Consider the following 13,167-nt stretch of genomic DNA (forward strand, 5'->3'; position numbering starts at 1 on the left):
TCACATGTTTTCATTTCGTATGTAATTCGTTTTATATATCCTTATAATAAATATAATTTATTCTTGTCTCCAACAGGTCTGGTTACAACTACTTCAAGGAAACTGGACAGGGAGCAGCAAGTTGAGCACATTCTTGAGGTGAGCACTTTATTTTGTAAATGTCGCAACTCTAAAGGAAAGAAATATGGATCTGTCAGTGTCAGCCTCTTTCATATATGTAAAAGAAAATGTGGACACACGATAATCAGGAACCAAAAAAAAAAGAGAAGATTTTCTGTCGATGAGGTTTGGCATTTCCAGACAGCTGTGGTTGAGTGCCACATGATGCCAACAATAACAGTCTTAATGCGAGACATGTCCTTTTGGAATCATTTACCTAGTAATTTCCGGAAGGGGTAGATGTGGGAGGCGTGGGGGAGATCCTGGTGACTGCTCCTTTGTTCTTTCCCACTCTTCCGTTCGGTGGATGAAGCAAGACGGGACAGGAAACTGTTGTCAAACCAACGGGCCAATGTCTAAACTTGTGGGTTTTAATTGAGCGGGGCTCTGTCCTCTCCTGGTGCTTCACTCCCTCTTTCGCACCACAGACCCAAGGTTGATAATAAATAAGCATTTGAATTGTGTTTCCAGGGCTAACAGAGAACAGATTGAACACCTTTTAATTATTGTTAGAAGTTAAACATTTCAGTGATCATCACTGACTGACGATTAATCTGGGGCATCTGGTGCCAGAGCAGCGTTGCATTTCATACTCTGAATGTACATCGCACTGCACTAATTGCATTACGGCACTGAGAAAAGTATAGGGATTAACGTAGGGAATAACAAAATACTGTGCTACTATAGGGAAATATTGTGCTGATAAATGTACTAAAATAACAAGGTTGGTATCTCTACCTGTTGAATATGTGAAGACTACTGGATACAAGTTCAGAAAGAATCTAACCATGCAAAGTTCCTCCATCGAGCGGTTTGCTCCAGAGACGTACAATTGCTACTTCCATGTGGTTGAAAGCTGTTGAATTGCTAGGTTGGAATTGGCGTCTGATTCAAAGTCATTGTGTCTGTAAAAAAGAAAAAGGAGCTAATTCCCACCTTAGCTAAGCTGAGGTGAACATTTTGTTCATTATTCACATTTGACAAAAGGCCTCCAGACAGACATTTATTAACCACATAAACCACTCAACGCGGGTGGAACGCAAAATTCCTCACGCCTGTTTTCAATGTCGTTATATTCTTACTTTTTTCATAATGTTGTTAACTAAAGCTTACAGTGATATCAGTTCAAGTTATTCCAGTGCACAAAGACATTCCAATTTAAAAAAAAAAAAACTTTTAAAAGCTTTTTCTTGCAAATTCCTACTTTGTATGAGATGGGGGGATAATTAAAGCAAGTCACTTTTGACCTGAATTGGTAGAAAGTGGCTGAGTGAACACAGCCTGGAAAAAGCTGCGTATCCATGGCAACTTCAGGAGGTTGTGAGTTTGTGTCACTGGTTATTGGGAATCCAGCAGGAAGCTCTTTATTGGGCCAGACATTCACGGAGCAGCAAAGAGCCCTCTGCACACACACACACACACACACACACACACACACACACACACACACACACACACACACACACACACACACACACACACACACACACACACACACACACACACACACACACACACACACACACACACACACACACACACACACACACACACACACACACACACACACACACACACACACACACACACACACACACACACACACACCTTAGTGTATCCTCAGGGCAGCTCATTGAGGCATAATCATGACTCAGAAGAATATATATGTGTGTGCACATGCCTTTGTCTGTGCTGGCAGAACAAATCAAATTGATGCCCTAACTAGTGTTGAAGTTTTTGTACTAGCTTGTTGTAGGAGAAGAAACGAAACATGTGGGGCCATGTGGAACATGTGGAGCAATTAGGGTGGGGGCTGTGTCAGCATTGTTTGCACCAAATGCCAAAAGGAGGTGGAGAGAGCACAGGGGGGGCCCTGCAGTTTAATGATGAGAAGCATGGGGGTTGGTAGTCGTCGTGTGCCTGTGTGTGGAAGAGAGAAAGAGAGCTAAAGGCAGAAAGGCAGTGGGGGAATTCTAGAAAAGGCAAAGCTGCTCCTGAAGGTCTGAGTGTGGGCTCTGGCGGCAGGATGAGAGGCCTCTGTCCCAGGGGGGAGGGGGTTGGGTAAATAGCTAAGCGGGACATGCCAGGACATGCTTAGGATTCAAACATAGGACTGTGAGAGAAGAGATTATAATGGAAAAGCAGAGGTGAATGGGCTGCTCACATCTGTTGTCTGGAACCTATCCCATTATGCAGTTAACAAGATGCAGTGCACCTGGAAAATAGCTTGTTTAGCCTCCTCGACCAAGACATTTGATCCTAGTCTATTTTTCTGATTATGTTGACTAATGGAGTCTTTTGATTGGTTATGTTGTCCAACCGACACTCCAAAACACAAACATACAGGCAATGTGGAGCCAAAGAGACAACACTCAATGGACGTAAACAAAATTATATTTGAAGTATTCTTGTTAGGATTTCCATTGCATCTGGGTAACTATAACTAAACACTAAAACAGAAAAAAACTTTTTATTCAAAGTTATCACTCAGAAGAGTTGCTCTTAATGTCTCCTTTAAAAACAATCATGCAGGACACATTCTCAAATTTGGAAGGATTGAAACAATGAGATTTATAAAAACTATTCTCAAACTAGTATAGCAGTAATTAAAGCATTAGTGTCTCTTCTTAAATTCCCGTTAGATTATAACTGTAAAAGTTAGCTGTGTAACTTAAGCTTTACTAGTTTTCCTCCACACTTTATGGTTAAGCACAATACACATTTCTATGATAAACAACTTCAAACAACCTACTTAGTTCGTCCTGATTTCCAGGTTATTTTAATTAAGATGAAGTGCATTAAAACTAAATGATTTGCATATGGTCGGTTAGATGAAACTAGAAGTTTTGCAATATATAATCAGAACATTATGGAGCAGCTCCGTGCATTTCCCTTCACAGCAGTGTTATAGTGATGCAATGAGACACGGTCCCTCTGGTGTAACTCCCTCTGTCTTTTTGTTTAGTTTGCCTAATTATCAAACAAAGGCTTTTGATTAAAATGTTCCAAAGAGAGATGCGTGGTGATGAATAGTGTTCATGCACGCAGTTACACACTTAGCAGTTTGATGAGGTACTGTTGGGACATTTCATTTTAATACTTAATAGGCTCCCATCCATAAAATGTTGAAAAAAGCCTTAAAGGTATTACATTTAATCAGGGATTTGAAGCACTATACCTTCACAAATAAAGCTCATGTGATAGTAGGCACTGGTTCGTTACACAGCACACGATGGGCACCAACATAGGCACGGTTTCTTGTCATCCCATTTAATAAGTTCTGATCGTGTGTATAGCACGGACAGCTGCACACACTGCGAAAAAAATCCAAAACACATTACTTTGGTACTTAAAACGATAGCACCAAATGGGTTGTGCTAGCCCTGGACGGTTTTTAGTGAAGCACTTAGCAGATGGCTCCAAAATGACTGTGACATTTGTTCTGCCCTTCTACAGTATTTTGCCGCTTGAAACGCAAAATGCTCACGTCTCTGACAGTGCTCAAGGCAGCCCTTGAGCCCATTTTTCTGGGACAAGATGAAAATTGTGTTTGTTTAGGTCAGCCTGTGGCCCCCTGCTTTTGATTAAACTCCTCAAACTGTGCACCCCAAATGTTTGTGGACACACCGGAGTGTAAAATCATGTCACAAATTACAAAAGCATAAGCAAGCCACCAGTAACGCTTGATGCCATGACTTAAATGATCGTCTCTTTAATTATTCAGGTTCGTGACACAGTCTTTTATACTGAGTTCTTCTGGGGTTTAAAAAAGCCCCCGGCCTTTAGCTGAGCGCAATAAGTCTTAATGTTTATTAGCAGTGTAAAATCGTTGTTTGCCAGTTTGACACAGAGCAGAGTCGGTGCAGCTGCTGCTATCAGAGTGAAGAGGTGCAGCTAATTAAAAATAATTAGCTCTGGTGGGTTGTTCGTGTTGCAGCCATACAAGCCACTGTTATCATGATCACAGGCTGACATAAACTTTATTTCAGTTAGGGAAATGTTTTTAGTTCACCCTAACACAAACATAAATCATGTTTACTTAATACCCAAGCCCTTGCTAGTGACTCTCCAGGGGCAACAGTGGGTCTACTATTATTTTTCAAAGAACAAGACACTTTATTTATGTGTGATGTGTGAAGTGATCTGTAAATTGCATCACCATGTGCATAGGAATTGACAGCCTATGTGTTTGAAAGTCACATTTAACTAAATAAAAAGAATCACAAAACCTAGAAACCAAACATTTTTGCTGCATTCTCTCTGGGATGAAAGTACACAACATAGAATTTGGTCTTTTATTGTCCTGCTAGAGACTATGACTTACAAGACTCAGAGATTTGTAGTTTCAGTTCTTTCTACGGTGCACTACTGTGGGGGATTTGACAAAACATTTAGTTTTAACGAAAAATAATGTGTGTAATATAAAATACCCCCTGCCATTAAACCTTAGAAGGAGTTGCCTTTAAGTTTGGCTGCTAGTTAAGTTTCTGAGAAGAAGTGGAATGAAAGCATAATAAAGTAATAAAGCTTGCTTCCCCCTTTTCATCTGTGCTTTGATTTAAGTTAGGCTTTGGAAGTATAACTTTCTTACACGACGGTTTTGATCTCCGTAGTTTTACATAACGTTCAATGCGTTCAAATCTTTACTGTATCTGTCTTAAGAGGACGAATGGGCCATAGAAGACATTTAATGGTATCTTCAATATTTGCTTTCTTTGTTTGTACGTACTTCTTGTTCTAAAGTTTTTATCCTTTCTCCTCAGATCACAGTCAGTGACCACGGAGTTCCTGCCAGATCCACCACTGTCCGCGTCATCGTCCGAGTCCTGGACGAGAATGACAATAGGCCGATGTTTTTGGAAAAGATCTATAAGATCAAGCTCCCGGAGCGAGAGAGGCCGGACAAAGAGAGAGCCACGAAGAGAGACCCGGTGTATCGGGTCATAGCATCAGACCGGGATGAGGGACCGAACTCCGAGATCTCTTACAGCATCGACGGGGGAGATGAAAGCGGAAAGTTCTTCATCGAACCCAAGACCGGCACGGTTTCCTCCAAGAAGTTCTCTTCTGCTGGAGAATACAACATTCTTACAGTGAGTTTCTAATGGCTTCACCCTGTCTTTAGCCAGATGAAAGAATGATGAGCCTGAAGTAGTTTGCTTTATTACGCTGGTCATATTACTGTGTGGTGCCTTCATCATCAAGAGCTTGAATAGCAGAATCAACCCGTAGTTTAGGCATCACAGTAGACGGTGATAACTGCCTAGTTGATGCTGATATAGACCTAGATTTTATGTCCCAACACATGCACAATGTATCCAGCAGCAAGAAGACACTGCTCACCCTAGTTTACAGTAATTTAAGTCCACACAAAAGGTTGAATCACAAAAGACTAACACACAAAAGGTGTTTTGTTATTCAAAAAGGCATGGTTCTCTCGCCGTGCTGACAGCTCAGAGTGCAGAGAAGCTTTTACGAATGAAACCCATTCTGGGGAGAACATTTATATGAATGATATGCCACTTTTTGTGCATCAAATCAGTGGTTGAACTAACGGTATCTAATGCACTTTGCAAAAACATTTTGAATCTAGATCCACCAGAGACATAAACGGACATGTTCATTTTCCATGAGAAAATTGCATGACTCTTTACTCTCTATAACATCTTCAACTCTCCGCCATTCCCTCAGATTAAAGCCGTCGACAATGGGCGTCCTCAGAAATCGTCCACTTGTCGTCTGCATATCGAGTGGATTCCTAAACCAAAATTGCCCGCCGATGCAGCTCCCCTGGTTTTCGAGGAGTCCCCCTTCACATTCTCCGTAATGGAAAGCGATCCCGTGGCCCACATGGTGGGGGTGGTGGCCACAGAGTCCTCTGACGTCCCGGTGTGGTTCGAAATCACAGGTAATTCCTCCCTAACAATCACCTCTGTCGTGTGTAGAATGTAGAAAAACTCTCTTTAGGACTAACATAGTGTTTGTGTGTAGGAAGGCTGGGAAATTGATGGTATGTTTTTTATCTTTATCGTAGATAGAACAGTCCAAAGAAGTGTTTATTTGTTGTAATATAAGTATATAGTATTGTCGCGGAGTTACCGACAATTAAAGAGCTCGCCAAATTTGTATTTTATTTTATTTGGTTTGTTGTTCTCTATACTATCAAATGACGCAGATAAATACAGGTATGATGTGGGAAAAAGCTAAACTAGTCGAGGTTTAATGGCAGTTAGTTTAGGTTATTAGTTAACCTGAACATGCATATAATGACCAGTTGGAATTATCTGGAATTTGTCAGCTATCTTCAAAACTTTGAACCGTGTTTCTCCATTTCACTGTTCCTGTGGTACTGCATGTTGCTTGTGTATAGCTTATAATATATAACAAAATTGAATCATGAGTTAATAGCTCACAAAACTAAAAAAAATTGATTTGCGTCCTAGCTGACTTGTGTGAGCCAATGCAGCATTTTTCTTAACAATTTTAATTGGCAACTCTGTTTTGAAGTGTTAAAACTGAATGTGTCCTCTCTTGAATGTGCGTTGTCTTCAAACTGCAGCTCTGATAGGCACTTAATGCACGAGAAGACTTACTGAAAAGTGACTGCTTTCAAAAGATGCTTGCCTCTTCCTTCCTCCCAGCCTGTCCTCCCTCTAATCAATGTCTGACTGACACGTCTCTTTTCTTCTCTTCTCTCTTTCTTTGCTCTGCTTACCGCTTCCCTCTTTTTTCTGGAATGTTCTGTTTGGTTGGATTTTTTTTGCAAGACGGCATAGAGGATACTGAGATGTTTTACATCCTACAGATGGCTTGTGACCACAACTGTACAGCAGAAGGTAGCTGCTGGGATCTCCTAACACTCTGTGCTGTATTAACACATCATCCCACACTGTGTGTTGGTGCTTCATGTTGGCTGTGGTTGAATTGTGTTGTGCTTCTGGATTGATGTTGTGCCACATTTCCCCGCTAAACCCATGACCTGATTAGGAGTCTCAAGAGATAAAGGAAAAACCTCTTACCCTTACATTGTGTGAATTACAGCTCCATTTCATATCATCCGTTGTGGTTGAACCTTGAGAGTTCAGGATCTGTTCATCCACTGTATAAAAGGACATTGTGTATTATACATTCATCCCATGTGTGTGCCCTTGTATGTTGATGTTAAATGCATGAACAAGCTATTATGTGAATCATTTTGAGATAAACAACACATTTGTACCACTAGTAAATTATATCTGTTCATTATCTTAGACATCAGCACAGCTCCAAATTGATGTTTGTATGCACACCTCAGCACCCCCGTTTCGTGTTTGGGTAACCTCGCTAAAAGCACACAACCAAGTGAGGATTTGTCTCTAATCTTTTGTTCTTTCTTTGTTTGCACAAAAATAATAATTCCACAGGTGGTAATTATGACAGTCGCTTTGACGTTGGCAAGGCCAGTGGAACCTTGATTGTTGCACGGCCCTTGGACAGTGAGCCGAAATCAAATTACAACTTGACGGTGGAAGCCACGGATGGGACACGAACTGTCAGCACCCAGGTAATTGAAACCCTAATGAAACGTTTGGAAGCTGATGAGGCAGTTGTCATGGCTCTGTTTTTCTCTTGTGACAAATAGCAAAGGAAAGAGACGAGTAATGAGTGAAACATTGGCCAAACTGTCCTGTTTATGCTGATATTATTATGTTGTGATGCTATCATTGCTCTCAACTAACTAAAATGACAGTTTATAGATTTACTTTCATACATGACCTGACTTCTAACCGTATGATATGACCTATTGAAAAAAAGGACGGATAACACAAACATATTGGCTTAGATACGGAAAGGCTTTGCTTTTTTAATCTTCTTATTTTGTCTGATGCTGCCCCCCCCCCCCCCCCCCCCCCCCCCTGTGGGGTGCGTTTGACGTTTGAATTTATTTGTACCACTAGATTATCTGCTGTATTTTCATTCTCAGCTCAACTTTTGATAAAAAAAATGTTTGGCATTTTTGGAAAAATGTTTAATCGACTTTTGCTGAGATTTGGTTGATGCCAAACAACAGCTGGTATGTTTGGCTTAGCATTAAGACTTTCAACAGGGAGCATTTTGAAGTTATGTGCAGGACTATTCTTTGGCCTCTGAGTGCTTTGCTGGTTCCATAGCAACCTTACAGCATTGAAAAGACTCCCAACACCTTCTAGGTGCTAAAGTAGGCTGATATCTTACCTTCTGAAATAGCCCGGCTAGCTGTTTCAACTTGTATCTTGTCTTCAAGCTTAGCTAACCCACACATCTCCTGGCTGTAGAATCATAGTTACTGTACATCTCATCTTACTTATCTAATAAAGCAAATAAGTTGATGTCCTTCAGTCAAGCCTCGACTCATGAAGACTCTACTGTTAAATAAACCATGATATGGTTCAAGGTTCAAAGCTTTTTGTTTGTCATACGTACATAGCTACAGTGTTGTTATGTCAATTAAAATCTTAGGTCACAGGCTCCGCCAACAGTGCAACACAATAAAACAGAAAAAATATTGCAAGTAAATACAAAAAAAATAGCGAAATAGTGCAATAAGAGTCTATTTCACTATTTTACTATTTGTTTTGTAGTTAGGTAGTCAATGTTCCTCCTCCTCTGTTCCCTACCATCTCAGTTGAGCATTGAACTTCAGGAATCTTCCATTGTCTCATTCCTGACGCAGAGCTGCTGTGATGATGGTGCCGTCTAGCCAGAGGTTTTTTTATGTATACATTCTTGAGCCCCCTCTACTCCACCCTCTGCTGTGTCTATTTGAACCTGTGAACCTTCTCTGAGAGGAGCAGATTGCCACGGTCTTTTCCGAAGGGACTCTAAATAACAACATATATTACACCCATTCATACACAAGCACTCTCATGCTGTAGTCTAGACACTGCAAAATCAAATGAAAAGATGCTTTCTCGCTGAATTATTATTTTCTGTGAACTATGTGAACCGCTTTGATGGAAGAAGAAACTAAAACTTTCCAAAAACTTCCAAAGCAGTTGCATACTTGTATTTTAATATATGAATATGCTAATTTAATCCTTCTTGCATAAATCTGGCTCCCCAGCTGATACCGAAGCTGAGCTGCAACCATAAAAAGCTTTTAAGCATGCAAGTTGTCTCTGGTTTTTGTTCCGATCGTCATGCCTTGTCCATGAGATTTTGAGGATTTTGATATGGTAGTTTGGGTCATATGGGATGGTGGCATTCAAAAATGTTTTGTCCTTTGTCCTCAAAGGGGGCTTCAGAGAACTGTAGCTGGAAAAGAATCTATTTGTTGTCACTCCGTATGAATAAAGCCTTTCATCATCTGGCTGCTGTGCTCCACTGAGCCTTGGTTGAAGCGCCGCCTTCACTGGCATTTTGCAGCTCATCTGAGGAAGCGGCACGTATTTTAGTTTAGTGCAGAACCTTAAAAACAGCCTCAGAGTACCTGTTTTATCAGCCGTGATTTTGTCACCACATAAAGCACTTTCTTAAAATGCCCGGCAACAGACACTTATTTGAAAGCCTCTCAGCGATACTGCATGCAGTGACATTTTAAGTCAAATTAATCACATTCAAAGGTTAACCTATTCAGAAGGTCTAATTCTCAGTGGAGCTTGATTCTCTGTGGGACTGACTTTACAAGCAACGCTTTGACATCTCAGGAAATGATTTCATTAAGTATTCAGATAAAAATGCACTATTGCTTATTAGATTTCAAACCACACTCTTTTTCTGCTTTGTTTTGTTCACACAAAGTTAATGAAATAGTATCCAATACAAAGTCAATGCCATTCACCCGGATTTCGTTGTGTATTGATACATTACCAAAGCTTGAGCACTCAGAAGAGTTGCTCTTAAGGTTTTATGTCTCCTTTAAAATGGAGTCTTTTGATTGGTTATTTTGTCCAACCGACACTCCAAAACACAAACATACAGGCAATGTGGAGCCAAAGAGACAACACTCAATGGACGTAAACAAAATTATATTTGAAGTATTCTTGTTAGGGTTTCCATTGCATCTGGGTAACTATAACGAAACACTAAAACAGAAAAAAACTTTTTATTCAAACTTATCACTCAGAAGAGTTGCTCTTAAGGTTGTATGTCTCCTTTAAAAACAATCATGCATTAGAACACATTCTCAAATTTGGAAGGATTGAAACAATGAGATTCATAAAAACTATTCTCAAACTAGTATAGCAGTAATTAAAGCATTACGGCTCGGTCTTATTGTGGAGTTGAAACATATTTAAAAAACTAAATTGGATTTCATAATCATACGATCATAATCTATTTTCAAAATGTACAGCATATCTTACTTTACATATCATACTTTACAGAATACCTCAAAAATAATCAGCTTTATTAATTCTATCTTTAAAAACCATCGCAGCTCAATTGAAGAACCATTTGCAAACAAGAAATAGGTCCAATAATAAGCTCTTGCACAGTATATTGAAGAATGCTAGTTGCAAAGAACGGTCCTGTGTTTTGCACTTGCTTGCATATTTCGAATGTGCGTATCTTTGTATGTATTTCAGAGGTTTGTCCGATAGGTTCTCTAGGAGTAGATGAGTGTGTAAAATACAGTAGTGTAGACCCAGCTGACCACTAAGGGTCAGCTGTTTTCCATAGAGGGAACGGATTTACTGAATTTGTATGCTCCATAAACCACACTTGTTATGTGATTTGGGCCTGTTGCCTGGGTTATGCTGAGAGCCAAATAGGTGACAGCATTATCAGAGACTGTAGAAATCCCCAAATATGGTAGGTTAGTAAAAAATCCCTTTTAGCTGAAATGTATTGTTTTTTGTAATTTCTACAAATTAGCTGGTAAAACCCCTATCCTGTCAGCATTCCTTTTTTTGGAAAATGTGTCTTTAATGCAGGATCATAATTCCTGCATATTTGATGTATCACATACAGTACTTGTCAGATGACTTGCACATATTTGTGGTAGATGAAGGATTCAGCAGAAAATACATCTGAGTGTTTTGGCTACTAACTTGTTTATCCGATAACATTGTTCAGCATTGACAGTACTTGCTCTGTCAGCAGGATTTTTTTTTTAACAGAAACCGAAAAATGTACCTCTTGCTGGGAAGTTAATGTTTTTCTTAACACTGAGAAACCAATAGTGCAATATGTAGTTTTTAAGTTAGATTTACTTTCAAGGCAGGCAAGTTTTACAACGATCATGGTTACTACTTGATTGATCATGATAAGTATTAATCATAAAATGTATTCATCTATGGATCAATATATGAAAGGCAAATGTTTTCTATTGAGTCCAAAAATAGATCATTCCATTAGGAAATAATATGCAAAGTATAGTTGTTTGTTGTTGAATATGAACTAGTTTTCTTTGGTGGCAGCATTTTGTTTAACTTTAAAGTCATTCAGAATGTCACTGTAAATTAGATCTACCCTATCACACACACGCAGCGCACCTCGTGAAAGCTGGAAAGTTAGACTTATCTGTTCCTCAAATCAAAGTCATGTGGAGGCTGTGCTGCCAGACAGGCTGGCCTATTTTCGCTCTCCTTGGAATGTTTTTTTTTCCCTTTCCCCTTTTTGTTCTCTCTCTCTCTCTGTCTCTCTCTCTCTCTCTCTCTCTCTCTCTCTCTCTCTCTCTCTCTCTCTCTCTCTCTCCTTTTTGCTCTCTTTGTCTTTCTTTAGGATTGTTTCCCTCTTGAGTTTTTAAAAAAGCTCCACATTCATTGGCCAGGCATGATGATGATTATTCTGTTTGGGTATAATAAAAAGCCAACGAGCACTGGACCTCTGTGGGTAGTGGGCTGTGTTAATCCTGTTTTGGGAACATGTTAAAGTGCTCGGTGCCAGTCCCCTGCCTTTGCCCAGAACCTGCTACCTGGCAGGGGGGCTTCCTCTCCTACGCATGGCACAGGGCGACAATGAGCCCAATGAAAGCCCCCCTGCGTCCTATTGTGGATACGTAAAACACAAAAGGTGTTCATTCGTCATTCGGAAGGCTTTTTTGTCATCTCTTAATCACTCCTTTGTTTTGTAAAGCTTTTTAAATGACAGTGACAAAGAGTCAAATAAATCAGAACATTTGAAATAGTGTTAAGCCTAACCTGCATGGAACTCCAGCAGTGATATCACTATGAAGCTCGTAGTGCGTGGGAGGTCTATGGGAAACAGTGTGCTGTACTGTTATGTGCTTTCCATTCGAGCATTGTAGTTCTATGAAGGCGTCTGTGAAGGATCAGCTGATTTCAACAAGGGGTGCTGCATTCTAGCTTGGGCACCTCATAGCCAGGAGCTGCGCCAACAAGGCAGGCTCGGCATGCAGCCCAGCCTCCCTTCCCCCTTCACCAGCTATATGACATCCTCCCATGGCCATGCAGAAGTACCTCAAGCTGTTCTGCTCACAATCTGTTCCTGGTCTCCTGTTTCTCATGTTATCTCCGTCCACATCACAAAGACTCTCTTTGTGTCTCACTCAAAGGTTCACCTTATCCACTCATACTTAGAAGACTTCTTGCCCTCAGTATCAAAGCTGACTATTGTATCAGGGACTTTTTCCTCGCTGAACTTTTGTTGCATTTTATTTAAAGCCACATTTTCTAGATGTATGTCTTTCATACACCTACTTCCTATGTTTTTTTTATTTGTTTTTGCTTTCCTGTGGTTTTCACTGTCACTTCTCTTTCATACTCCCATCTCACCCTCACAGCACTTTTTTTCTTTAGTATCTCCATCTGTTACGTTTGAGTCTCAGTCTCAATCTTGTTCCTCTCCAGCACTCCCAGAGCAAGCCATATGCAAAGACTGCAGACTTTTCCTCTTCACCAGCATTTCTGCTGCAGTCAGACTGTATAATGCTGCTTTGTAATATTCGAGGGCAAAGTTCCTTTGAAGTGTTGTAGAGCCTCCTTGCGAAAGGAAAGGCGAGTTTGTGTACAAATGGAGACTGAATAGCCTTTTGTGTGCTTTCTAAACCATCTGAAATAGTACATAGTGGATGTATGTGGATACTAC

General features: G+C 40.3%; 1 protein-coding gene across 9 annotated transcripts in view; it reads left to right on the forward strand.

Annotated features, from left to right (window-relative positions):
* fat1a (FAT atypical cadherin 1a) overlaps positions 1-13,167 on the forward strand; it is a 72,227-nt gene that overhangs the window by 29,221 nt on the left and 29,839 nt on the right. For 6 of the 9 annotated variants that reach the window (XR_013807099.1, XR_013807100.1, XM_079674626.1 and 3 more), the window contains exons 4-8: positions 77-138; positions 4,923-5,252; positions 5,851-6,067; positions 6,927-6,995; positions 7,563-7,702. Coding sequence is in view for 7 of the 9 variants with exons in the window: in XM_079674626.1 (XP_079530752.1) it covers positions 77-138; positions 4,923-5,252; positions 5,851-6,067; positions 6,927-6,995; positions 7,563-7,702 (818 nt within the window). In the remaining 2 variants the exon portion in view is untranslated. The remainder of the gene's footprint in view (positions 1-76; positions 139-4,922; positions 5,253-5,850; positions 6,068-6,926; positions 6,996-7,562; positions 7,703-13,167) is intronic. The other 3 variants (XM_079674632.1, XM_079674628.1, XM_079674629.1) reach the window with 1 other exon arrangement.

This window comes from Notothenia rossii (assembly GCF_949606895.1).
Source record: "Notothenia rossii genome assembly, chromosome: 1".
NCBI classification, from domain to species: domain Eukaryota; kingdom Metazoa; phylum Chordata; class Actinopteri; order Perciformes; family Nototheniidae; genus Notothenia; species Notothenia rossii.